Source organism: Terrapene carolina, unplaced genomic scaffold (genome assembly GCF_002925995.2).
Source record: "Terrapene carolina triunguis isolate 2854851 unplaced genomic scaffold, T_m_triunguis-2.0 Scaffold406, whole genome shotgun sequence".
In the NCBI taxonomy this organism is placed as follows: Eukaryota; Metazoa; Chordata; order Testudines; family Emydidae; genus Terrapene; species Terrapene triunguis.
In genome coordinates, this window is record NW_020664757.1 from 984,602 (window position 1) to 1,009,495 (window position 24,894).

At 46.0% G+C, this 24,894-nt stretch overlaps 1 protein-coding gene across 1 annotated transcript in view; it reads left to right on the forward strand.

Annotated features, from left to right (window-relative positions):
• Positions 1–23,391, forward strand: part of EHD3 (EH domain containing 3) — a 35,007-nt gene extending 11,616 nt beyond the window's left edge. Inside the window, exons 3-6 of the mRNA XM_026658186.2 lie at positions 5,446–5,543; positions 17,338–17,750; positions 19,038–19,202; positions 21,285–23,391. Coding sequence (XP_026513971.1) covers positions 5,446–5,543; positions 17,338–17,750; positions 19,038–19,202; positions 21,285–21,812 — 1,204 coding nt within the window. The 3' untranslated portion in view covers positions 21,813–23,391. The remainder of the gene's footprint in view (positions 1–5,445; positions 5,544–17,337; positions 17,751–19,037; positions 19,203–21,284) is intronic.
• Positions 23,392–24,894: the final 1,503 nt, after the last annotated feature.

Consider the following 24,894-nt stretch of genomic DNA (forward strand, 5'->3'; position numbering starts at 1 on the left):
AGCAGCAGTGCTGTCATTAGGAGAGAAACGTGGGGGTATTGCTGCAGCCGGGCAGGAGATGGTGTGGGCATACAGGGCGGGTGGGGAAAGTTGTCCTGTGACACAGAGAGCTAGATGGATTCCTGTAGGTGTCAGTTTGCAAAGAGCCTGGCTGTGCCTTTGGTTGACTCTGAAAGTGACATTTGATCACAGCACTCTGACAATGCCAATGTGATGCAGCACTAGTTCCAGAGAGATTTCCAGCTGTTTTCAGTGTCCCACAGGGCCCAGAACATCTGCATCCAGCCAATGACCAGGACTTGTGCCAACCCACTCTGCCATCCGGGATAGGGGGTGGTTTGCACTGTGGAAATAACAGATCCCCTGCTTAGGGCACAGAGGCATTGGATCAAAAAAGCACCATTAAGAGCAGCTCGGAAAGGAGTTGCAGAAGCTTCCTCACCACAGAGAGACAACGCAGGAGAGCCCTTGCTGCCAGAAACGTTCAGGGTAGGGGACAGGAGCAGTAATAAGGAGGCTACACAAAGTGTAAAATACAAATGCACCTTACTTTGGCTGCCTGACTTATGCTGGTGACCTAGTACAAACCATGAATCTTCATATTGTTGCTAAGCTTCCAGTGGACTAGCTCATCTCATCACACTGTGCTCTGTTATCCTATCATCCTTCTGTGCTGAAGGAGCTGGATGTGTGCATGTAGGGGGCGTGGGGGCATTTGTCTGCACCAGTGATTCAGTGGCAGGAGCAGCAGCACAGGTCCTGCTGTTAATTCAGGGAGTAGCCAAGAAATCTGATTAACCCCCTCTTTGCCAACACCATGCAGTAAATAGAAAGGGGCAGTGTTTTCTGAACTGCCGGCTGTAGAGACTTCAAAGGGGGAAAGTCTGGTACAGTGCACATGGCAGAGTTGGAGGTGCATTTTGCATAGTGCATACAATTATATAAAGCAACAGCCAACTGCTTCAGAAGATAAGTAAGTCCCAAAAGAATTGTCCTGCTGCTTTATCTGCAAGAGGTCATGGGCCAGATCCTCAGTGAAGTGAACAAAGTTATACCAGTGTATACCAGCTGAGGATCTGGCCCACTGGCCAGAGGGAGGCAGGGTTCCCAAAAGAAGTAGGAAGCTTATTTTCCAAGTGCTGCAAGTGCTACAGTTGGGGAATATCCTGCTCTTGGTAGGTATCTCTCTGCCAGTGAACACTTGCAGGATCTGCATATGCAGGGGAGATGGGGCTGTCATCACCCAGGGAGGCATTGGCTGCTCCATCCCTTTGCATTGTGTTCCATGGGTCATTCCAGAGAATGAATGTGCTGCTCAGTTCATTAGCCTTTCGGGATTTCAGTAAACCCACTTCTGGAAAGAACGTATCTTAAATTCTGACAATCAGGCCATTAAGAGTTAAAGCCAGGGAACAGAGAGCCAAATACCACCCTGCTTGGCTAATTCTGCCAACCTAGTAACACCAAGGTGAATTTGGCTCAGTATGTTCAATCTAAGGAGAATGGTATGTGGATACAGAGCCTCTTGGAGTTCAAATCCAACCCAGGCTAGCAGTGGCTACCACCGGATGGCTGTGATTGTTTAGCCATTATATTGCAGCAGCACCCAAAAGTCCCAGTCAAGATTGGGAAAGATTATATTCTGTCCTGTATGTATTTCTATTGATGAACCAAATTTTGTAGTGCATCCCTGGCAATCCCCTGTATTTGTAGTGAACTGTGGCTGGTTATTTTAAGCCATCACTCTGGCACATATGATCAGTTGCCTGTAGAACTCTTGCCCAGTGATACCATGGGGGGAGTCGGGGGAGGGGGAAGTAACATTCCCTAAGCAAATTAAGAGACTCAACCCATGTCTGAAGTGGGTGGAATTTCTAACTGAGACGAGAATTTCACCAGCCTGCTAAAGGAGGTAGCAAATATAACTTGGTCTAGTGAATGAGTCATCTGAGTAGTCAATCATAATTGTCAGCCAGTCACCCTGAAGATCAAACTACCTGTCCTTCGCCCTTGCATTTCAGGGCTGTAGCTGTGTAATGTGCTTGGAATTTTTTCTGGATGAAGATCCTGCACCTTATAGTGCAGTTCTACTCTGAAAAGTGGTATCAGCATGACATCATAGGGCAGAGGTCCCCAAACTGTGGGGTGCACCCCCTAGGGAAGCACAGAGAAATGCTTGGGGGAGCACAGCTGGGGTCAAGGCCAGTCCCCACAAGGGGCAGGGAGGGAGCCCCACAGGTCCCTTCCTGCCAGCTTCAGCCCCCTTACCACATCCCCTTTCCCCCTCACCCCAAGTCAGAGCCATGACAGGGGTAAGGGGGTACATGAGGTAAAAAGTTTGGGGACCACTGTCATAGGGGTTCATTTTTGTTGTTGTATTGGGCCAGGTTTTCTGCTGCATTCAGCTCCCACAGCAGAGATGGGGTAAGCAGGTAACAACTGTTACTCTCAGTTTCTACAGAGCACCAGCTGCAGGACCCTCCACCAGCTGGGGATTGCTGAGGCAACATCATGCTCTGGCCCCTCCTTGACCATGCTATGCCATGGGGACTGAAGTGAGGGAGACACACACGCACTTTGTATCAGCTGGGGCTCCCAGATTCCTGGAAGTATCCCCAGCAGAGAAGGTATAGGCAGTGCCCACATCTAGGGCAACTTGAATGGCACAAAGTGCATGGAGCAGGACCAAAAATCTGGCCCATCACTTTCACATCAAGTTTGCACCATTGGCCAAATTGGGTCTCCTTGTTTGTGTATTGTCAACAGTAAGAGACACTCTGGAAGCTAGTCTGCCCCCCACGTATGATACAATTATGCAATCCCTACTGTCTTCACCTGGGTTTGGCCCTGCAGCTGGAATTGAGCTAACAATGCCTGGGCCAGAACAGAATCCAGCCCTCCCTTTCTTCCTCCACCATCAGAGGAGTGTTCTTACTCTCTGGATAGAGAGGGGGTGGCGGATGGAGTTGCAGTCACACCTCCTTGAAGGCAGATCAAAACCCAGCAGAGAAACAGCAAGGAACCAAAAGAAACATTGTAGACTCAGTCCTGAGAAAACAGCCCAGCCCAGCCATGGTTCCCCCTAACCTTAGGTCCCAAGGCAAGAACCAATTACAGGGCAGCTGCTTTCCACCTCACCGCTGTGTCCAAACAAAACAGAAATAGTCTTGCCATGATAATATGATCCTCTTGGGTCCTAGCAGGCCTTAACTTCCACAGTTACTCTCCCCTCAGCCTAGGACTATGACAGCCACTGCCTGAGGAGAAACTCCTCTCTCCTCCTCACACCCGGCTGCTTCCCTTTTATAGGCTGCTTCACGCCCACCCTAGCACAGCTGTCAGTTGCTCCTCTCAGTCTCAAAGTCTGACAAAAGCAACAGAGGGTCCTGTGGCACCTTTAAGACTAACAGAAGTATTGGGAGCATAAGCTTTCGTGGGTAAGAACCTCACTTCTTCCTTCTTACCCACGAAAGCTTATGCTCCCAATACTTCTGTTATTCTTAAAGGTGCCACAGGACCCTCTGTTGCTTTTTACAGATTCAGACTAACACGGCTACCCCTCTGATACTTAAAGTCTGACAAGCCACACCTGCCAGCCCTTTCCCCCAGATCTAGCAGCCCTGCTTTCCCAGAGAAAGTGTTTAACCCCATCCTGGTTTCCACAGCGATGAGTATTAGATTGTATGCTCTAGGGGGCTGGGGCTATGTCTCATTAAGCATGTGAAGTGCTAAGCACAACTGATCAAGCATTATCTGTGGAGGAAGAAGGTGTCACTTGTATGTGGTTCCTTTCCCTGGTATAACCACATTTTAAACTCTGGTTTCATTGATCACTTTAGCAGTGGAATCATAGCAACTACACTGTGGAAAATACATTGTGCCTGCCTCCAAGTGATGCAGAGAACCCTTAATATTTAATAGACAGGCCTGCTTTTTGCCCTTTTTTTTTTCTGGAGAAAGTGGTACCTGAGGTGAGTGTGCTAGTAAATAAAATGGTTTCAGCTCAACCCCTCCCTCCCAGCTACGTAACTACTGAGACACAACCATCTCTGCGGTGGAACATCTATTGCTGGCACAGAACAGCTGCCCGCACAACGTTTTAGTGAGGCATAACTTATCCCACTGGAAACAACGGCAGGATTTCAAGAGCAGCCAGGATGCAATTACTTGTACTGGCATTCTACTAAATCCCCTTCTTCTGGCCTCAGAACTGATCTCCTCTGTGGAATAGCTTCCCCAAGGAAAGTGCTGAAAGTCCCATTGCATGGGTCATTTAAAACTAGCCCTGACAGAGTACTCAGGCATATACTGCAGGGAACAATCCTGTCTTGGTAGAGGATGGGCTACATGTCCTAATGGGTCTTTCTAGCGCTGACTGTACTGTTGATACATAAGCTATGCAGTGAGAAAGCCACGCCAGAAATGCTGCTGAATACTCCGGTTTTGTTAGCTAACAATCATGCAGTGAGAAATGCCCACTTGCCAAGCTGGGGTAGTGTTTGAACTGAAATCCCTAACCATGTGGGGCAGAAGTTTGTGGGACTCCCATTGCCAGATGACTAAGCCCATTCCTATAAAAAACGACTGTGTCATACTTCAGAGTGAAAAGGTATTGAAGAAACAACCGATAGCAGTGACACTAGTTTGTCCAGATGCCACGGTGACTTCAGCAGCACTGTTGGACTGTGTTCCCCTGTCCTGACTGCACCCAGCCGTCCAGTGTGCCAAATTTACTTCTGGGTTGGGCCAAAAGTTCTTCTGGTGCTGCTGCTTCCTCCCATGACAATGCATGGCTGTTACTTTTCTTGCCAACTTCCACTGCCTTGCGCCTTGCCCCACACACAACTCCCCTCCCTTGTGATATGATCGCCAAAGGGGCACCCATGCAATGCTACCACGGGCCAACAAGATAAATAACAGTGTATGCTTTTGGTCTTCTTTTGGCTTTCTCATCAGTGAGGTTAGAATGGTCAGTTTTGCTTTCCGTTTATAGCCAGCTTTGCTTTTGGGTTTCCTGGCATTAGCACTATGCTGTTGCTTTTTCAGATGTGTTGCTGTTTCAGCTCAGTTGAGTCCAGAACCCTGCAGGGGAATGTTTACAGGAAGAAAAACAAAAATCCTTTCTCACTGCAATCTAAACAACAAAAGAAAATAGTTTTCTCCACATTGGGATTTGCACGTTGTTTTTCTTTAGCAACCTTCATTTGGGGCCCACATGGAAAAAGTGCCGCATAACAGAGTGAACATAAAAATATTTTCCAGAAGAGCCAAATAAGCATAGAAGGGACTAGATTCTGGCTTATTTCCACCTGTGTAAATCCAGAGGAACTCCATTGATATCAACAGAGTTCTGGATTTACCGCAGTGTAAATGAGACGAGGAGCTGAATCATACATCCTGAGGTATCAATTTATCACCAGATTTTTTCCCCTTCTTTTTACACAGATTTGTATGTGCCCAGCTGCCCAACCCAGTTCTAGAGAGCATCAGTGTGATCGATACTCCAGGGATCCTTTCAGGAGAGAAGCAAAGAATTAGCCGAGGTAAGGGCTAGGCCATCTTCTGGCTTGGAGACACAAATAGAGACCAGTATTCAGAGTTTCTTTTCAAACTATTAAAACTCAAGAGGTAGGTAACCATAATGGGAGTCTTCAGAATTACCTTATGGTCATATTGATCTAATATTGGACTTAGTGTGCAGTATGGTACCGGAAATGGTCCCAGAATGGGCTGCCAACAGGGACTGAATTAATTGCATCTCACCCAAGCGGAGATGGGAGAACCGAGACAAATGGAATAAACATTGACCTGGAACCTAAGCTGAACTTTTCTGAGGCTTGAGAAGGTCTGGTCGCCTGGAAATTTCCTCACCATTTTTTATTTTATTTTATTTTCTGCACTGCAGGTTCTGGGTGGGCATTCAGCAGGAGTGCGGGCTGTAACTGTCAGGATTCTGACCTGACTCAAAAAAGAGAGTGGCAAGAGAGCAATGTGGTTTAATGGTATTCAGGACTCCTTTGTGCTAACCCCAGCTCTGCCCCTCTACCCCTTGCTATGTGATCTTGGGGGAATCATTGAGGACAGAAATGTCAAAAGTGTCCACTCATTTTGGGTGTCTTCATTTTTGGGAGCCCAGCTTGAGACATGCAGATGCCTCATCTTAGGCACCCAAAAAGGGTGGATAGTCTTCAATGTTTTGGCCATAACATCTCGGAATCTGTTTCTTCGTCTGTCAAGTGGGATTGGTGACACTTGCATCTCCTGAGATTATGGTGATACAGCCGTTCATGTCTGCAGAGTGTTTTGATGACAGAAAGCGCTATGCAGGCATTAGGATGAATAACCTAGTGAGCGATACCGACAACCCCAAACACAGGTCTGAAAAAATAAATGTTTGTGAAAGTCATGTTTTAATGCTTGCTAATTAAATCTCAATGCAGGCCTTGCTAATCCCTCTCCCTCACCTTAATGCATGCCCTTCCCCTAATGTTTCTGATGCCCTGAATGCCTTTTCTAATATTACACTCGTCTCCATCCCATAAATAGGGCTTTTCTTGTGCATTTCACTTTCTCTTGTCATTGAGTAATCAACTCTGCAATGAACAAGGTTTAATGCTTTTTGCTGACACCCAGTAGCAAGTTCTCAGTTAAAAAACCAACAGAGGTATAAGATACACAGACAATATCCTGTAGCAAAATGGACCAGTGTTTTCTGCAATCTCTGCTGTAAATTTCCCCAGTGCTTTTCTACGTGCCTCTGAGGGTGTGTCTACGCTGCAATCAGAGATGTGACTGCAGTATTGTGGATATTTCCAAGCTAGCTTGAATAATGACAGCAGTAAAACCATGACATTGCAGGCTGTACAACCCCACCCAGGAGCCTGTGTATGTACTCGAGTAGCTAGCCCACGCTGCCCAGGGCACAGCTAGCGTGGGTTACTCTGATTGCAGTGTAGACATACCCTGTGTCCTATTCCCCTATCTTAGCTATGGCAGGCAGCATAATGGGAGCTCTCTTGCTTGGAGCATTGTGTGAGTTGTTCACACAGTACCCGTTTGCAGATTATAGTCTGGAGGACTGCTTCAGCACATGGGACCCAGTTCTTCCCTTGTCTCTATTGACTCTAATGTAGTCAGATGGTGATGGATTGGGCCTGTGATTTGAAGTAAAAAATCAAGGGTACTGCTCCAGTTGCATCTTGGATCACCAGCAACCGCCTGCCACACAGTTTGTGTAAGGAAGAACGTGGCCATCTGCTGCTGTTTGAGCAGCTAATTGTCCCACACACCAAAGCCCTTTCTACACTAAAATCGTAACCAAGTCAAGGGAAGCAGTGACAGCGTGGTTGTCCCCTGACCACCACCCAATCAGAGGGTACAGTGTAGAAGAGACCTAATGTCCCCATAACTGAATTAAAATCCAGGACCGTCTGAGGCTTTAGCTAAATTATGGGGATATGGCTGGGTTGTGTCTACATTCATCTTGTAGCAGGTTGTACAATGACCTGGTTAGGGTTGTAGGGCCAGATCCTCCACTAGTGTAAATAAGTGTAGCTCTGTTGAAATCAATGGCCTGATGGTGACTTGCACCACCGAAGGATCTGCTTTGCAGCACAGAAAGGGTCTAAAGGGGTCGGGGTGTGATGCATGAGGGAAGAGGCTGCCCACAGGAAAAACTTTTTCACTAGGAGGGTGGTGAAGCACTGGAATGCGTTACCTAGGGAAGTGATGGAATCTCCTTCCTTAGAGGTTTTTAAGGTCAGGCTTGACAAAGCCCTGGCTGGGATGATTTAGTTGGGGATTGGTCCTGCTTTGAGCAGGGGGTTGGACTAGATGACCTCCTGAGGTCCCTTCCAACCCTGATATTCTATATGATTCACAGCTCTTCTCAAGGAAGCCATCTTTGAAAAGGGGAATTTTAACTCCCAACTATGATGGAGAAGAAACAAGAAGAGGTGGGGAGGCTGGCCCCACCCACCTGGCTAGCCAGTTGCTCTCATTGGCAAGCTGGTGTCAGAGGCGGGTGGAGCAGCAGTGTGGTTTCTGGGAAAAGAATGGGAAAGTGCCAGGAATTGCTGACATAGCAAAATGCTTTCCCCACACACACACACACCCCTTGCCAGCTCACTGAGATTTCACTTGGGCACCTAATTGAGACAAATGTCTGGCAGATGTTTCCCAGTGGAGACCTTGAAGTGTCTTAGCTGAGACTTCAAAATAGCTAGGAGTGGGGAAGGAATGGCTTTCTTTCAGGGAGCTCACTTGTAACAACTATGAAGCCTTGCTTTCCTCGCCCCAGCGTACCTGTGGTGTAGGGTCCTGAAGGGGCAGCTTCCATGGATCCCAATATTTGAAAACTATTTGAAGGGGAAAATAAGGCTGATAATAGGGGTGGTGAAATACGTAAGATGCAGCTGATTTATTTCTCCCCTTGAATGAACTAAACCAGCATTTTATTTTATTTTTTAAATCCTGAAAGCTAGGGGCTCTCCTTCCAGCTAGCAACATCTAGCTGGCATCTGTAGATCTCCTTCTCCCACTGATGCGGAGCGGGCATTATTGGGAAACGGAGACTAGAACTACACTAGGAGACTCCTGCATGCTGTGTTGAAGCGGTTTAACCCACAGGGGCCTGGCGTGTTTCCACTAGTCCTCAGAAAAGAAGCATAGAAATAATCCCTGTCCCAATGGTTCAGGGAGTCTTGGGTGCCGCAGGGACACACTGGTTCAAGGCAGAATCAGTACACGTTGGTGTCTGCATGGCCCAGGGGACTGAGAGTGAGGTATGGAGCCTCTCACTAATTTGAACCCAGCGAAGGGTCACGTTGACCAAAACTCACTGCTGTCTGCTAGGCTACTGGACAGCCACTGTCAAATGGGGGGTCACAGTCCATTTCCAGTAGGCAGGTGACCCCTCAGAACACCAGCACATGTTAGCAGTAACTGCCCCCTTGCTGACAGTCTCAGTAGAGAGAGCCTGGAGACTAGACACCTCACCCACTCCTGGGGGTGGTCCCTCCCAAGCAGGGATGAGGCATGCAGGAGTGCAGTATCACAGCCCACGCTGCAGCTGTGCTATGGGTAAACAGAAAGCTCCAAGCCAATGCTCTCCTTAGGTGCTAACGTTACCAGTGGTCACCCTCCAAAAGAAAGTCCTGAGGGTCCTTGAGAATCTGGATGTAGGAACAGACAGGTGCAGGACGCTGAGGAACTGATGGCCCATACTGTCTGTCAGTGCAAAGGTCCGGGGCATCTAAGTGTGCAGTAAGAACTCCATCGCTCGTGCTGCCGAGCAGAACAGGGCCAGAGTCAGAAGGCTGAGTGCCAGAGGGAAATTACACAGAGGGAGGTAAATGGCTGTGAAATCAGGAAAGGCGCGGAACTTTGCTGATGAGCTGCCTATAGCGATCTGCCCTGTTCCGCTCCTGGAGCATAGCACGCTCCTTGCCTAGGGATCACTAGGGTCAATGCTGCTGTGCTTCAGGGGTGGAGCTACCTCACTGAGAGGTAAAAGGTGGCTTGATTTAAAGTACCTGAGGGAAGTGTTGCCTGGAAGCCACAGCACAGGGCATCCCTTCACTGCTCTGGACTCTCCTGGGCATGAGAAGAGTGGTCATTTCTTTCCCTTGCTGAGATGGGTGTCGGTGTCTACATTTAAAGCATTTGTCATTATCTAGCTCTGTCTCTCACTCCGTTTCCTTCCCCTTTCTTTTATTTCCTCCAGCTCAAGAGGAGGGCTATAGCAGTCTGCGTAGATGCCTGTATGGAGGTATTCTTACCAAAGCAGCGGTCGCTTTGTAGTCTTGGCAGCTTTGATCATTTGATAATAATACTGAATGCTTTGTCTCTTCAAAGCGTTGTTCAGATATTGCATAACTAATCCTCACCATGCTCCTGGGAGGGGAGTTTTATGCGCACCTGTAAAATGGGAATAACTGTGACACAAGGGGGGAGGGTGCAGCTTGTGCCATGTCACACAACGACTCGGTAACAGAGTAGGGACCAGGAGTCAGAGGCTTCTGCCTCCTTGCTCCTATGTGCAAATCACTAGGCCATGCTGCCTCTGTTTATTTTGCAGTGATGCCCTGCATGGAGCAGTAAACTGCATCACACTCCTAAATAAGCCAATAATCCTCTGATAACAATTACTCATCCTCTGCTATAGCAGTGCAGCACTGGAGGGCTAAGCATTGCACACTTTGCTAACCAATGATTGACAGCTTCACACTGGCCTAAAGATAGACCCTCGGCTAAGCAAATGGAATTCCACTGAATGCAATGGTGTTCTGGCTGGGCTGTATTGGGCTCCTGGTTGAGGTAAGGTTTGAATAGACATCCAGAAATCTGAGTGCTTGTGTGAACGAAATCTTCTCCTAGTGAAAATCCTTCAAGCCAGTCTGCTTTTCTTCCCGCACTAGCGGTTGAGTGTGAGGCCTGGTCTACACTGAGGGGGAGGAGGAGGTGATCGATCTAAGTTACGCAACTTCAGCTACGTGAATAACGTAGCTGAAGTTACGCAACTTCAGCTACGTGAATAACGTAGCTGAAATCGATGTACTTAGATCTACTCACCGCAGTGTCTTCACTGCGGTCAGTCGAAAGCTGACGCTCCCCTGTCGACTCCGCCTGCACCTCTCGCTCCGGTGGAGTACCCCAGAATCAACGGGAGAGTGCTCCGTGGTCAATTTATCGCGTCTAGTCTAGACGCGATAAATCAACCCCTGCTGGATCGATCACTGCCCATCGATCCTGTGGGTAATGTAGACAAGCCCTGAGAGCCTAGCCTGGAGATAAAGGATGAGAGCTGCTAAACTGGCTTTAGGTTTCATTTCCAACATATGCATTTAGCCATGTCCATTTTTGCTGGCTCAAGTCCAGCCCAGGGATGTGCACAGCCAAGGAAATGTATATTCTAGCCCAGATGTCTCTCTTATGAAGAATAAGCATCAGTGATGACAAATGCAGGGCAAAGTAATTCTTTTTAGAAGCAAGTCTGTCCATGAGAGTCATGCATTTTCATGGTACAGTGTAAAGTTGAAATCAATAGCAATCTTATGTGACTACAGGTTCTGCCTGTAATGTCTGTGCTTGGAGCAGAAAGGAGAGCAGCCAGAGGGCTTTTCACCTCCTATCCTGCATGAAAAATTAAGTTAAATGGACACTATCAACATGAAACTAATTTTACAAAAAGTTTCTTTACCAATATGATACAAAATTACTAAAGATAGTTAAGACCCAGGCAGACTGCAAAAAGCTACAAAAGGATCTCTCAAAACTGGGTGATTGGGCAACAAAATGGCAGATTAAATTTTATGTTGATAAATGCAAAGTAATGCACATTGGAAAACATAATCCCAACTATACATATAAAATGATGGGGTCAAAATTAGCTGTTACCACTCAAGAAAGAGATCTTGGAGTCATTGTGGATAGTTCTCTGAAAACATCCACTCAATATACAGCAGCAGTCAAAAAAGCAAACAGAATGCTGGGAATAATTAAGAAAGGGATAGATAATATGACAGAAAATATCATATTGCCTCTATATAAATCCATGGTACCCCCACATCTTGAATACTGTGTGCACATGTGGTCGCCCCATCTCAAGAGATATATTGAAATTGGAAAAGGTTCAGAAAAGGGCAACAAAAATGATTAGGGGTATGGAACGGCTTCCGTATGAGGAGAGATTAATAAGACTGGGACTTTTCAGCTTGGAAAAGAGATGACTAAGGGGGGATATGATAGAGGTCTATAAAATCATGACTGGTATAGCGAAAGTAGATAAGGAAGTGTTGTTTACTCTTTCTCATGACACAAGAACTAGGGGTCACTGAATGAAATTAATAGGCAGCAGTTTTAAAGCAAATAAAAAGAAATATTTCTTCACACAACGCACAGTCAACCTGTGGAACTCCTTGCCAGAGGATGTTGTGAAGGCCATAACAGGGTTCAATAAAGAACTAGATAAGTTCATGGGAGATAGGTCCATCAATGGCTATTAGCCTGGATGAACAGGAATGGTGTCCCTCGCCTCTGTTTACCAGAAGCTGGGAATGAGCGACAGGGTATGGCTCATTTGATGATTACCTGTTCTGTTCATTCCCTCTAGGGCACCTGGCATTGGCCACTGTCGGAAGACAGGATACTGGGCTAGATGGACCCTTGGTCTGACCCAGTAGGGCTGTTCTTATGTAATATCAAGAACAGTGTGATAACCAAAATTAAAAAGGGAAGAATTTTAAACCTGTGCCTAGTCTTCACCACAGATGCTGTTTGCTTACATTTTGCATTTCACTCAACTCGCAGGATGAAACTACATTGGTCAATTTCAACTTCCTCATTCTCATCCATTAGCACAATGCTGTTACAGTATTGCCAGCTCTTGTAATATTATCACACTATTTGGTGTTTTACCAAATGCCTTTGCTCCTGGAGTCATATGATTGCATGCAACTCAGGTTTCTTTTTAAAAAAAGCAAGTTGTAACCATCCTAGTTGCAGAGAAAAGCTTGAAAATGTGACCTGAGCGTAACACTAAAGGCTCAGAAACCAGAACAAATAAAAAGAACCCAAGATTTATTTTTAATGTCTCATGATTTTTAAGCCAGTCTCATGATTTTTTTTCACGGCCTTATTCATGAATCTTGAATGCTCAGTGATGGAAATGCTGCAGTTGTGTTGTGTTTCCACCAACAGCAGAGAGGCAAATGTTGCATTTTTGAAATAAAACATTTTAATTCCTAATAGGTTTCTGTAAGATATTTTATTTTTATAACCATAGTGACTTATAGATGTTTTCTAAGTGTCTCATTTATTAATCAGGGAATGTTCTACCATATTTATGAATCAGATTTTAAATCAATTCACAGTATTTAAGCAGATCACCTTTTCTTTCAATGCACTGAATAATGATTGATGGTGAAGGTATTTCGAAGTTGTCAGTAGCTGTGGCTGGATGAGTGAAGGTTCTTACTGCAGATGGTCATTAAGGGCTAGATTTTTCCAAGGCCTCAGCACTCTCAGTTGGGGCCAGATTTTCAGAAGTCAATATTCATAAATGGGATCAGATTTTCAAAAGAGACCTGGCCACAAGTGTCACGATAGGAGCTGCTGGATGCTGAGCGCTTTTGAAAATCTGGAGCTTATTTATGTGCCTAAATGGGAAATTCGCTCTTCTGAAAATGTGGTCCCAGTTGTGGGTGCTGAGCACTTAAAAATTTCACTTTGAACTCTTTTCAAAATGTGGTTCCAAGTACCAAGAAATGCTTAGTCTGGCTGGTACAAACTATGAGATATAACACTTAAAGAAAGTAGCAATTATATTTTGTGTAGAAATAAACAGCCTGTTGCCAGGAACGTGGGTTCGGTTTAGAAACATGAGAACTGGCTCATCTCCCCCAAGTTTTACACTCATCTGACTCAAATGCTGTTGTTGAAATTATTCTTGATTTACCCTGCGAGAACAGAATCAGGCCCCATGTCTCTTCTTAGCCCTGAAACCACTACAATAAACACCACGAAAGCAGAGATTGCTCTGTTCCATTCCAAATATTTGTTAATGTAAATGTTAGTGTTATAAAGTTCACATTAACATATCATTCCTGACTGAGAAAGCACTTGCACTGCAGTGTGGTCACTTGTACCTTTGCTTTGGAAACATTTACATATCCAAGATATGTGAGAGGATTCCACTAGCCAGTTTCTCTCTCTCTCTCTCTCTCTAACACACACATATCCACCCACCCACCATTTTTCATGCACTGTTAGTGCTTTAAATTGCTAGCTCTGTGTTGGATTATTTCCTTAAACACAGGCAAGGGCGGAAGTATCATGGTGAGCCCTGCTCTGGGAATGATGACATGTTACATTCATATAAGCCTTTTCATTCTGAAGAGTTCCTATGCACTTTACAAGTACATCTAGAGAGGGAGAGAGGAATATCTTTACCCATCACTGAAATGCAGCCACCTCTGCAGAGGAACAGGGCAGCTGCTTAAAACAATAGGTTAGGACAAGATGTGAAGAAGAATATAGGATCCATCATGTCTCCTTCTGTTTTCATCTTCCCTTCCCTTTTGCCCTCCTGTTGCTCCCCCCAGCTCTAACTATACTCCTCACCCTATCTTCTCTCCATAAATCCACTAATCCTCATCTCGAGAGGCATCTGCCCAAGCCTTGGCCTTCCTGCCCTCCTTCTCACCTTTGTCTCCTCCCTTTCAGACTTCACCCCCATGCCTCCACCCTTTGTTCCAGCTGGAACAGCCACTCCACCTCAAAGACCATCACCACCATCCATGACCTCCTCAGCTCTCCCTCCCTCCCTCTCCTGGCTCCAGCTGAAACCTAGATTCCCATGTCCCTGCGGCCACTGTCTCTGCAGCATTTTTGCACACTCCCTACCTTGATTCATGACAAAGAGCCATGGCAAGGGCACAGGGCTCCTCCTGTTTGCACCTCTAGGCCCTTCCTCTTCCCCCTTCTCACTCATTCTTCTCTAAAGAACTCTCCATCCAACTCTTCTCCATTTGCCCCTCCATGTAGCCATCACTTATACCCACCTGACTCCCTGCCCACTTCTCCGACACAGCCTCTTGCCTCTCCTTCCACTGCCCAGTTTCCTGCCTTCAACCCTGGTGGTTTCAGCTCCCAGGTTGATGTCCTGTCTGATCCATTAGATCCTGACTCCTCACCACCTAATTTGATTTCATTTCTCTGACCAAAGTGGCTACCTACTCAATCTTCTCACTAAACTCTGATTGCTTAGTGTGGCTGCTTCCTCTCCTGACCATCATCTCCGCTCCTTCAACATTGCTCATGTGCCCCTCTCTGACTCTGCAACTGACTAACTGTGTAGCCTTGGGCAAGTCACTTAACCTTTATGTGCCTCAGTGTTCACATCTGTAAACTGGGCATGATAAAACGTCTCTCCCTCCCTGGAGTGTTATGAGACTCAGTTCATTAATGTTTGGAAACGCATTGAGATCCTTGCTTTAGAAGTACCAAGTATTATTATTATTTAGAACTGATCCCTCCTACCTGGTGATATCTGATAAGATCACAGGCTGAGGGGGATGCAATAAAGGGATTACTCCAAAGTAGGCTGATGGAAACAGGCTTATGTTGCCTGGTGGGAACTCATTTGGCGTTATCATGAGCGGTGCCAGTACAGAATGCAAAAGGGCCTAGAATAGTGCTGAAGACTGACCTACAGAGAAATCCCAGGTGCTCCCCAGAGCTGATATAGTGTCACAGCAGTTGAGCCTATTAGTATTCAAGTCATGATGTGCCCCACTGGTTTGTAGCCCAGTGTAGGATGCCCTTAGGTATCCAGGAGGAGCTTTTTTGACTCAGAACCAATCTCTCCATCGGTGGAAGATGCAATCTCACTTCCTTAGGGTTTTCGTTGGTATAAATTCAGTGGCCAGGTTCAAATTTGCAGGCAACACCAAAATCTGAGGTGTGCGGGGGTGGAAGTCACCAAAACACTGGTGGACAGAGCCAAACGGCTCAGGAAGCTGCGCCGTTTAGCACAGTGGAGGCTGCTGGCTACAAAAGGCAACTTGGGGTGAATAAATGGCTTGTCTATTTTATCCCCTCTTGATCTTATTTCCCCATGTAACTAAGCTCTAAGTGCCACAGAGAGTGCGTGGAGCTGGGGCTGGGCACGGAGGTGTTCACAACAGGACCTGTATCTCTTTCAATTTAGTCCACCCTATGAAAAATCCCCCCCATCAGACTTGCCGATTTGAAATGCTTGTCAGCCCTGGAGCTGGGATAAATCCGTTGACTGCCTCTCAAGCTGGCAGAAGGAAACCTGTCCCATGCAGAAACATCTGATGGAAGCAAACAGTTTTCCTGTTTATCTTGTCTGCTTCCCCTTCCACTGTCGGGACTCATTTTCCATTCATGCCCGAGTCTTACGTAGCGGCAGCAAGGGAATGTGATTTCAGAGCTAGAGTAAATGCCTGGGGCAGGGCATCTGCTTATATCTCTTGCTGCGTTTTGCCAGTGAAGTTCCAGCAATCAGCACCATGAAACTCACTAACTCAAGCAGGCCATGGAAAGCCCAAAGGAATTACATTCTACTCAGATGTGTTGCATTGCATTGGACACTCAAAGGAATTTATGAGCACAGCTCCTATTTGTGCCAAGCAGAGTGATAAATAGCCCTCTAGCGTGCACCAGTGCTGCATTCCAGTCCTCCCTGTTGTCATTTGCACTGACAGGCACAGCTAGACTCAGAAGGAAAACACGCGCAGGTGGGGGAGATTTTTTAAAAACCGACAAAAGAGTTTAGAGAGGAGGAAAAGAGAGGGGTGGGAAAGCCTGCCCTCTACAGCTCAGGACGATCTGTGAAAAGGAAAAGGGGAGATGGGTATGTAACCAAGGCTGGCTGCGGAAATGATTGAGTTGATGCGATAGCTACTCCCTTCATTTGGGTCCTGACAAGGTCGTTAAATGTCAGTACACGTTGTACACACACAAACTGCTGAAAAAATGTTGCCACTGATAATCATCGACATTTACAGATAGGCACCATAAGAAAAATGCTATTTGAGAACGTTAAATTAGAGTTTGATTTAAGGATATGTATATATTTGTATTTTTTGACATGATGTTGACAGTTTTTGTTTTACTAGTTAGAAAGCGTTAACTTTTTGAATCTCAACATCTGCCATCATTAAATAATTATTGTCTGATACCCTCCTATAATTTCCTGCAACTGTAAACATGGATAAAAATCTAAAAAAAAACCAGTTTAAAAGTAAACATCCATATTATCCCTCAAAATTATATAAAAAAAAAAATACAAACTGAATTTTGCCACAGCTAAATATTGTTAATATGGAGAAAGAAATACACCTCAGAGCAGCCAGGGTACAGGTTATAATTATCCAGAACCCTGCAGCCTTCATGGGTTACCTTGATGAAAAGTAATTGAGGCTAGCCTTTCCTGTCATGTGACTGTATGCAGTGATATACCAGTTTGCGTTCTGAACATGGCAGTTTCTTGTGTGTGTGACTTTTAAAACTTGTCTGGCTGCTCCCCTATAGCCAGTCCAGAGGAGAGGACTATTGTCTGTAAAAGAAACTGTGCATGTCTTAGGCAAAATAGTGTTGGTCAGAATGAGGTGTGGGAAGCACACATGTTGGAGTCAGAGATATGGTGGAGGGGAGAGTGATGTCTCCAGTACCTCTCTTATCTGGCTCCCACAGAGCTCTGCACAATCTGCAGCATGCTGCCTATTCTTTCTCAGCCTGTCAATGAATACAGCACTGCATTGCCTCTCTTGTCTCCCATGTGTCTCTCTGCTCTTCCTCCTCCCCCATTAGGTTATGACTTTGCAGCCGTGTTGGAGTGGTTTGCAGAGCGGGTCGACCGCATCATTCTCCTCTTCGATGCCCACAAGCTGGACATCTCAGACGAGTTCTCTGACGTCATCAAGGCGCTGAAGAACCACGAGGACAAGATGAGGGTGGTGCTCAACAAGGCTGACCAAATCGAGACCCAGCAGCTGATGCGCGTATATGGCGCCCTCATGTGGTCCCTGGGGAAGATCGTCAACACGCCCGAGGTGATCAGGGTCTATATCGGCTCCTTCTGGTCCCATCCGCTGCTGATCCCTGACAACCGCAAGCTGTTTGAGGCCGAGGAACAGGACCTGTTCAGGGATATTCAAAGCCTGCCCCGCAATGCAGCCCTGCGGAAGCTGAACGATCTCATCAAGCGGGCACGGCTGGCCAAGGTGGGTCTTGCCAGAGAAACTCAGCCTTGTAGAGTTTACGGTGGGGAGGATGGAGGAGAGGTCTTGGCTATTTCAGCTCACTGGGTCATAGCCACTGTTCATCATGTTGCACTGGGGGGGTGGGGAGAAGGGGGACTGTGTATATGAAAAAACAAATGTCCCAGCAGCGACTAGCCCTTGTTGCTGTACCCAGAGGTGCTGTTATAATAATGTGTGTGGGAGTAGGGTGAGGCAAAAGCAGTCATATCAGGGAGGCTGTCAGCACAGGAAGTGGCAGGCGATGGACACCATCTCTTACAGTCTCTATGCTTTAAAGTAGCAACTTTAAAATTCACCCCGGATCACCAGACTTAATAATACACACATCGGCGCTTGGTCAGCTCTGGGCCTTTGGCTTCCAATTTTGAATAGTCTTAACAGAGCAAATCTGACTCAGAGGAGACCCACAAGAACAATGCACACCGGAGAAGGAGATACAGTGCAATTCACTGAAACTGCTAGATCATACTTGAGCTGAGTAGCAGCCTGTGGAAGAGTTGCTCAAAGCAAGTGGTGGAAACCCACTGGAACTATTTGAACTGGGCCGAATGGGGCTCTTGAGAATATACTGTAGGGCACAGTCCTGCACTGCCTGAAAAGAGGGACCAGGTGATACTTCAGGCTTTTGTATCATATCTGGACCAGCATAACACACTATTAGGGGAGGAAATAGAAGGATGGCCTCACCCAGTACTGTAGGTCAGGTTAGCAATGGAGGCACTGGGACAGATTCTGCCCTTAGTCACATTGATGTAAGTCGACATCAGTGGAATTAGTTCCCTTGGGTCGGCAGAATCCTTGCACATAAGATATTCATTTTATGTATTCATATTAAAGTCGGCCACACAGAAAGTATGAATCTTAAGATTAAACTCTAGCTAGATCCAAAGTGCATGGTGTCTGCTAACCCAACTGGCATTGCTAGCTGGAAGGATGCTTTGTCCTGCAGGGAGGTGTAAAATTAAACAAAACGATTCCCCGTGACAGGTGACTTTCAAACTCCCAGCATGCACAGTGTTCTTGTGTCAGACCAATCAGGATGCACAATTCAGAATGGTATGTGTTGTGCAGCAGTGATAACCAGCAAGAGCAGGCAGAGAGAAAGAGCTCAGTGAAGGGGAAGGGAGAGAGGATAGGGTTTACTCCGAAGCTTGGATGTATTAGTACCACCTGCTGGAGATCATGTTCAGATGTACCCATTAATGCTCTTCTTGGTCTTCTTTCCCATCTCTTTTTTATGCCCGTTAGGTCCATGCCTACATCATTAGCTCCCTGAAGAAGGAAATGCCATCAGTGTTTGGTAAAGACAATAAGAAGAAGGAGCTTGTGAACAATTTGGGGGAGATTTATAGCCGGATCGAACGGGAGCATCAGATCTCACCAGGAGACTTCCCGAATCTCAGAAAGATGCAGGTAAGTGCTGGAATAACAAGGCCGGAGCATTGACCAAGGCAAGAGCATTATAGCAGCTGTAGGGAGTCAGTCAGAAGCAATGCTGAACTGATGCTGTTACAAGTGTGTCAGGACTTTTGTAAGGCAGAAATGAAACCTGTGTTATGTCCAGGCTATATTTAGACATAGATATTTCAACAATGGCAGGTTAACGCCCTCGCGAGAGGGAAGACTCCTTCACTTGAGTCTATGGCACAAACAACTCTTACAGTGAGTTACTTAGCTCCTTCTGCCTTTTATTTCAGACCTCAGACTTACAGCTTTCAGGACCAGCCTGGCCTCACAAATACTACTAATGTAATATTTATAATATTCTGTATTCAAATAGGGGCTATTTTTCTTTGCTCTCTACTCCCTTGCTTGTTTATTTCTGGCAAAGAAAGACTCCTGTAGAGGAAGAGGATGTGACAATTAAAGTATCCCTCTGTGTTTTTAAAAGGACAAGCAGGTTTTCTGTGCTACACATTTGGGACCTGCGCCAACAGCCATGTAAGTCAATGGGAGCCTTTCCATGACTTCAATGAGTTCTGGATCAAGACCTCGTATAGTGTATGCTAACCATGTTGGAGATGTTCAAACCACTGGCTGGCCTTAATCCAGGCTGCAGCCTGTTTCCAGCGGTTGCATAGTGAAGGTTATTACCACATCTTTATGGAGCAGATGGAATCCGCTGTTCATTTAAAGAGGAGGAAAATACTCTTAAGTCCTTGAGAGCCAGCTGGAGGATCTAGTTCATTAGTTGTTAAGATGTGAATTTTATACCACTGTTAGGAGTAAATGGATGCTGTTTAAGAAGGAAGTAGAGGTTGAAGGATAAAGATGTAGGTCACTTGATTTCTCTCAGTAGAGGATGAACTAGTAACACTTGCTCTAAGCACTTTTACTTAGCTGTGAAAAGTCGGGCAGTCGAGTTTGTCACATCAGATAAGGCCAGAACGCAGGTGCAGAGAGTGACTGGTATTTGATGTGTCAGAGGAAAACAAGTATACACTTCGCCATTTGTGCAATGCTGCGCTTAAGGGGAAAAACCCCCTTCCTTATTCTCATGGGCAATCAGTTTATGCCCTGAAGTACAAGTGGTAGAATGAAATTATAGCTCACGTCAGGCACTCTCTCCGTTTGCTCCATAAGATAATGGAGAGGGGCGCTCGTGCATTTTTAAAGGAAGGATTACTCCTGAAATGTCACAGTTGCTTCTAAAACTATTTGGATATAGACTGAACCGTGCCTCTCTTTATTGTAATATGAGATAGTACATTCCCCTGTAATACTAGGGTTGTATGTCCCCACACAGTAATATAGAGTAGTACATTCCATAGTACATGCCATAAAGTACTGGCCTCTTTTTGATGTCTTGAAATTGTGGTTCATGATGGCTAAAATCAAAGCCATATAAACAAACAATTCTTATGTCCCAGCAGTGGCTTCCCTCCTCTGTGGAGCATGGGTGTGGGAGCTCTGCCGTGCAGAGCATCAGAGAGACCAGCTGGGGTGTAGCAAGCCATGCAGAAGTGCTCTGAGACACAGAAGCAGATGTTGGGCTGAATGGGTCAAGGAGTCATGGCTTGCGGGGAGGGTGCTCTGCATAGTACTACTTGTGCCTGCTTTTGGCAAGAAGGTTCTATTCTTGGTCCTTATGTAAGTCTCTGATCCTCTCTGCACCTTGTCTCTCCCCATCTATAAAACGGGGATAATAATCTTTACCAAGGGTTAAAGTTGATTGAAGCAGGAGTGAGAGCTTTTGCCACACCAGCCAGGAAGGAAGGGGTCTGTCTACCTACTGCACTTTTACCAGCACCAGCAAAGGGGACAAGAGAGCTCTCCCTTTGCTTTTGGCAGAGGAGCGGGAGCCGTGTTCTCCTCTGGTCCCCCTCACTCGAGTCCCTGATCTTTACCCACCCCCCTTTATGAAAGTGCTTTGGGATCTGTGGCAGAAAAGAGGTGTACTGAGCGTTGCTGTTGTGTCACCTCCTGCCTGGCAGCCTGGCTAAATCTTACTAATGCTTGCAGTTTACCCTCTCTTTGTTGTTGTCCTGCTTTAAGGATCAGCTGCAGGGTCAAGATTTCAGCAAATTCCAGCCACTGAAGAGTAAACTGCTGGAGACAGTGGAAGACATGCTGGCCAATGACATTGCACAGCTCATGGTGCTGGTACGCCAGGAAGAGTCCCAAAGGCCCATGCAGATGGTGAAGGGAGGTGCCTTTGAGGGCACCCTGCATGGCCCATTCGGACACGGCTACGGCGAAGGAGCGGGAGAAGGAATCGATGATGCAGAGTGGGTGGTGGCCAGAGACAAGCCCATGTACGATGAGATCTTTTACACGCTGTCGCCCGTCGACGGTAAAATAACTGGGGCCAACGCCAAGAGGGAAATGGTGAGATCCAAGCTGCCCAACACCGTACTGGGCAAGATATGGAAACTGGCTGACATCGACAAGGACGGGATGCTGGATGATGAGGAATTTGCCTTGGCTAATCATCTCATTAAGGTCAAGTTGGAAGGTCACGAGCTCCCAAATGAACTTCCTTCCCATCTCCTCCCTCCATCCAAGAGGAAACTGACAGAGTGAAAAGAAGGTCACCCGAGAGACACAGGAGGAGGTGGAAAGAGAGAAGACCCAGAGACACGTTTACTTAAATTATACCTTTAGATGTGAGGTCACATTTGGATTTATAACAATTTTAATGTACAAAGGAAAACCTAAAGCAAAACAAAAAAGCTCAGCCCTTTCTCATAATAACATGCAACTAACTCTTCCTATGTAATGTCCTTGCTTCCTAATGTGTAGTCTGTAAAGATGAAGGGAAAGGAAAGGCTTAGAGGCAGTGGCAGAAGCTGACAGAAGGGGGTGGAGGGAAGAATCAACTAGGCTGTGTCTTCTGGGGTTGGATTAGGCACAAGTTATCTGAGGATAATCTCCAGAGTAATTCCTGAACTTCATCCACGCTATTTAGTTGGGTTCAGATGCAGCCTGAGATTTGTGAAATTCCTGGTGGGAAAGGAGAAGCGACACAAAAGTCCCTGAGCTGCAGATCAAAGTAAAAGACCACATCACCGTTAGTGATGAGCCCCCACAGAAACCCCAGATAAAAGCCCTCATGGACAGGGTCTATTAGAGGGGTCTGCAATCTGGATCCAGATCTAGTTATGAATTTTCCAAGTGGCCCCTGTCATTAGGGCAGGCTCAGCCAAAACAGCAGATCTGAACACACGCAAACTTCATTGCTTTTGAAATCTGGATCTGAATTTGGCATCTTGAATTCCTCTAACCACAGTGGGTCAGATCCAACAAGCTACTGAGCACCTGTATCTCCCATTGACACCAGTGGGAGATTCCGACTCAGGGCATGGCCAAGCAAATGATAATACAACCCACAGGAAAACAAAGAAGGAGGGGATGAAGGCATGGAGATAGTTGAATGTTTAGAGGCAGAGATCAGATGGTTTAGAGGGGAGGAATTTCCCCCGCTTCATCATCCTCAAATAATCCACTGAATATGTCATATGGAACTGCTGAGTGTTTTCCTCTTCTGAAAGCTTTCTGGACAATGGATGGTATTTATCATTCCAAGAAAGTGATATGTTTACCTGTTATTACAGAAGTGTGTACAATGAAAACCACAAGCTCATGTTCTTATCTTATAAAAAAAATCCAACACTGTCAGATGAATCATCTATTATCAAGAGTACAGAGGCACCATGTAGCAGTAGGAAGGGCTTGCTGTATTTTCTGTGTCCTTGTGAGCAATAGCCTGGATACCGGTAATGAGCCCTTGCTTAGCCCTCAGACAATTACTCTTTATTCCATCCAGAACTTCCATCCTGAGCCAAGAAATGTTCAATTCTTCCTTTCATTCACTATGAAATTTCTGATTTCCGGGGATTTTACTTTGGTAATAATCCCTCCATTTTAGATTTGTTTCCCCCTCGCCCCTTTTACTTTTTTCATTTGGGATGGGGTATGGCTCCACTTCTTGTTGTCACTTGATATATGCTGAGCTCCTACTGTGATGAAAAAACCAAGACAAGCATAACTTATTTTATATCTGTGTTGATATTATATAGAGAAATATATTCTATGTATGTAGGATGTGCTTACTGCAGTGCATTTATCTTTTAAAAATTAATGCATTAACCTTTTTGTACCCTGGTCCTAAAACATTATTAAAAAAGTTTAAAAAAAATAAATCAGGGCTGTTTCTTTCTCTATTCCCTTATATAGTGGAATAAAATATCAGTGGTTTCTTAAAGAGACCCCTGTTCTTACCTGGAGGCTACAATAGAAGCAAACCATCCCAGGTACCATCTGTATTGCCTGTGTACAGAACAACTTGATTGGGCTTGTGTTGGCTCATGATTGGTTAATATCTGCATTAAAATTTCCTGCTACTTTCTGGGAATCTAATCGTAATCACAGGTGTAGCTTCACTGGAGCCAGTGAAATTGCACCCAATATTAATTTAGCTCAATATATAGGAAGGGTAAAACCCAAATAAGCTCATTTGTGCTCAGCTCAGTTGAAGTTTTGCCTCTAGCTTTAATGCTGTCCTCGAGAGCCAAAAAATCTTACCACATTATAGGTGAAACCGCGTTATATAGAACTTGCTTGCTTTGATCCGCCGGAGCGCGCAGCCCCGCCCCCCCGGAGAGCTGCTTTACCACGTTATATCCAAATTCGTGTTATATCGGGTTGCATTATATCGGGGTAGAGGTGTAATTTCTTTCCTGCCAGCTTCACTGGGACCAAAAATGAACCAAACCACGTAGTCCCACAGCCCCTCACATAGTCTTCTGAGCTTGCATTAATCGACCACTGCAAGATGTGATACTTCATTTGAGTGACCTTTATCCCACGTAATAACACAGTGAGGGCCCAACTGAGTGCTGGTAACATGTAGAAAGTGGGTGTAAGCAGTAACACAGCACAGATTTCACATTCAGTGAATATATCTAAGGCTGTCCCGACACTATGAGCTAGGGTAATTCCCAGCAGGTATATGTATAGTCGCACTAGCTCGATGAGGGCTAGCATGAGTATAAATAGCAGTGTAGCCACAGGAGCGCAGGCAGCCGCAGCATGTCTTAGCCAAGCCACGTATCAACCCGCCTGAACTCTGTCTGTATGTACATGGCCCAGCAAGGCTGTGCCTCTGCTGCCGTCGCTGCTATTTGTACACCAGCTAGCTCTCAGCGAATGCGCACAAGTATACATACGCAAGCTGGGGATCCCAGTAGATATAGCCTTTGTGGGTAGTGTAGACAGAACAGCAATTAACACAAGGTTACATGCTAAAGTAGGCTGCGTCTGTTTTCCCACTCCATTATCAGGGTCCACTATTTTGCCAGTAACACCTGTTTTCCAACTAACTTGCATTGCAATTCACGTGTCCGCTGCATGTTACTAGCTTCCTCCAAGGAAGTTGCATTCACTTAACTCCAAACCCTGAGTTTCTGTTAGATTTCATCAGGGGTTGGGGCTGGCTGGGAAAGTGAGGGAAGCACCTTGTGTCACTCCATCATGACATTCCCACCTCCAGGCTGGGTTCAGAGTTCTGGGGACTGGCTCTAGCGGGGGTCTCTAATCTGGAAGGGCTTGTGGTGAAGTTGTGACACGTTTGCAGCAAAAATCCCAGTTCCCAACATCAAAAAGC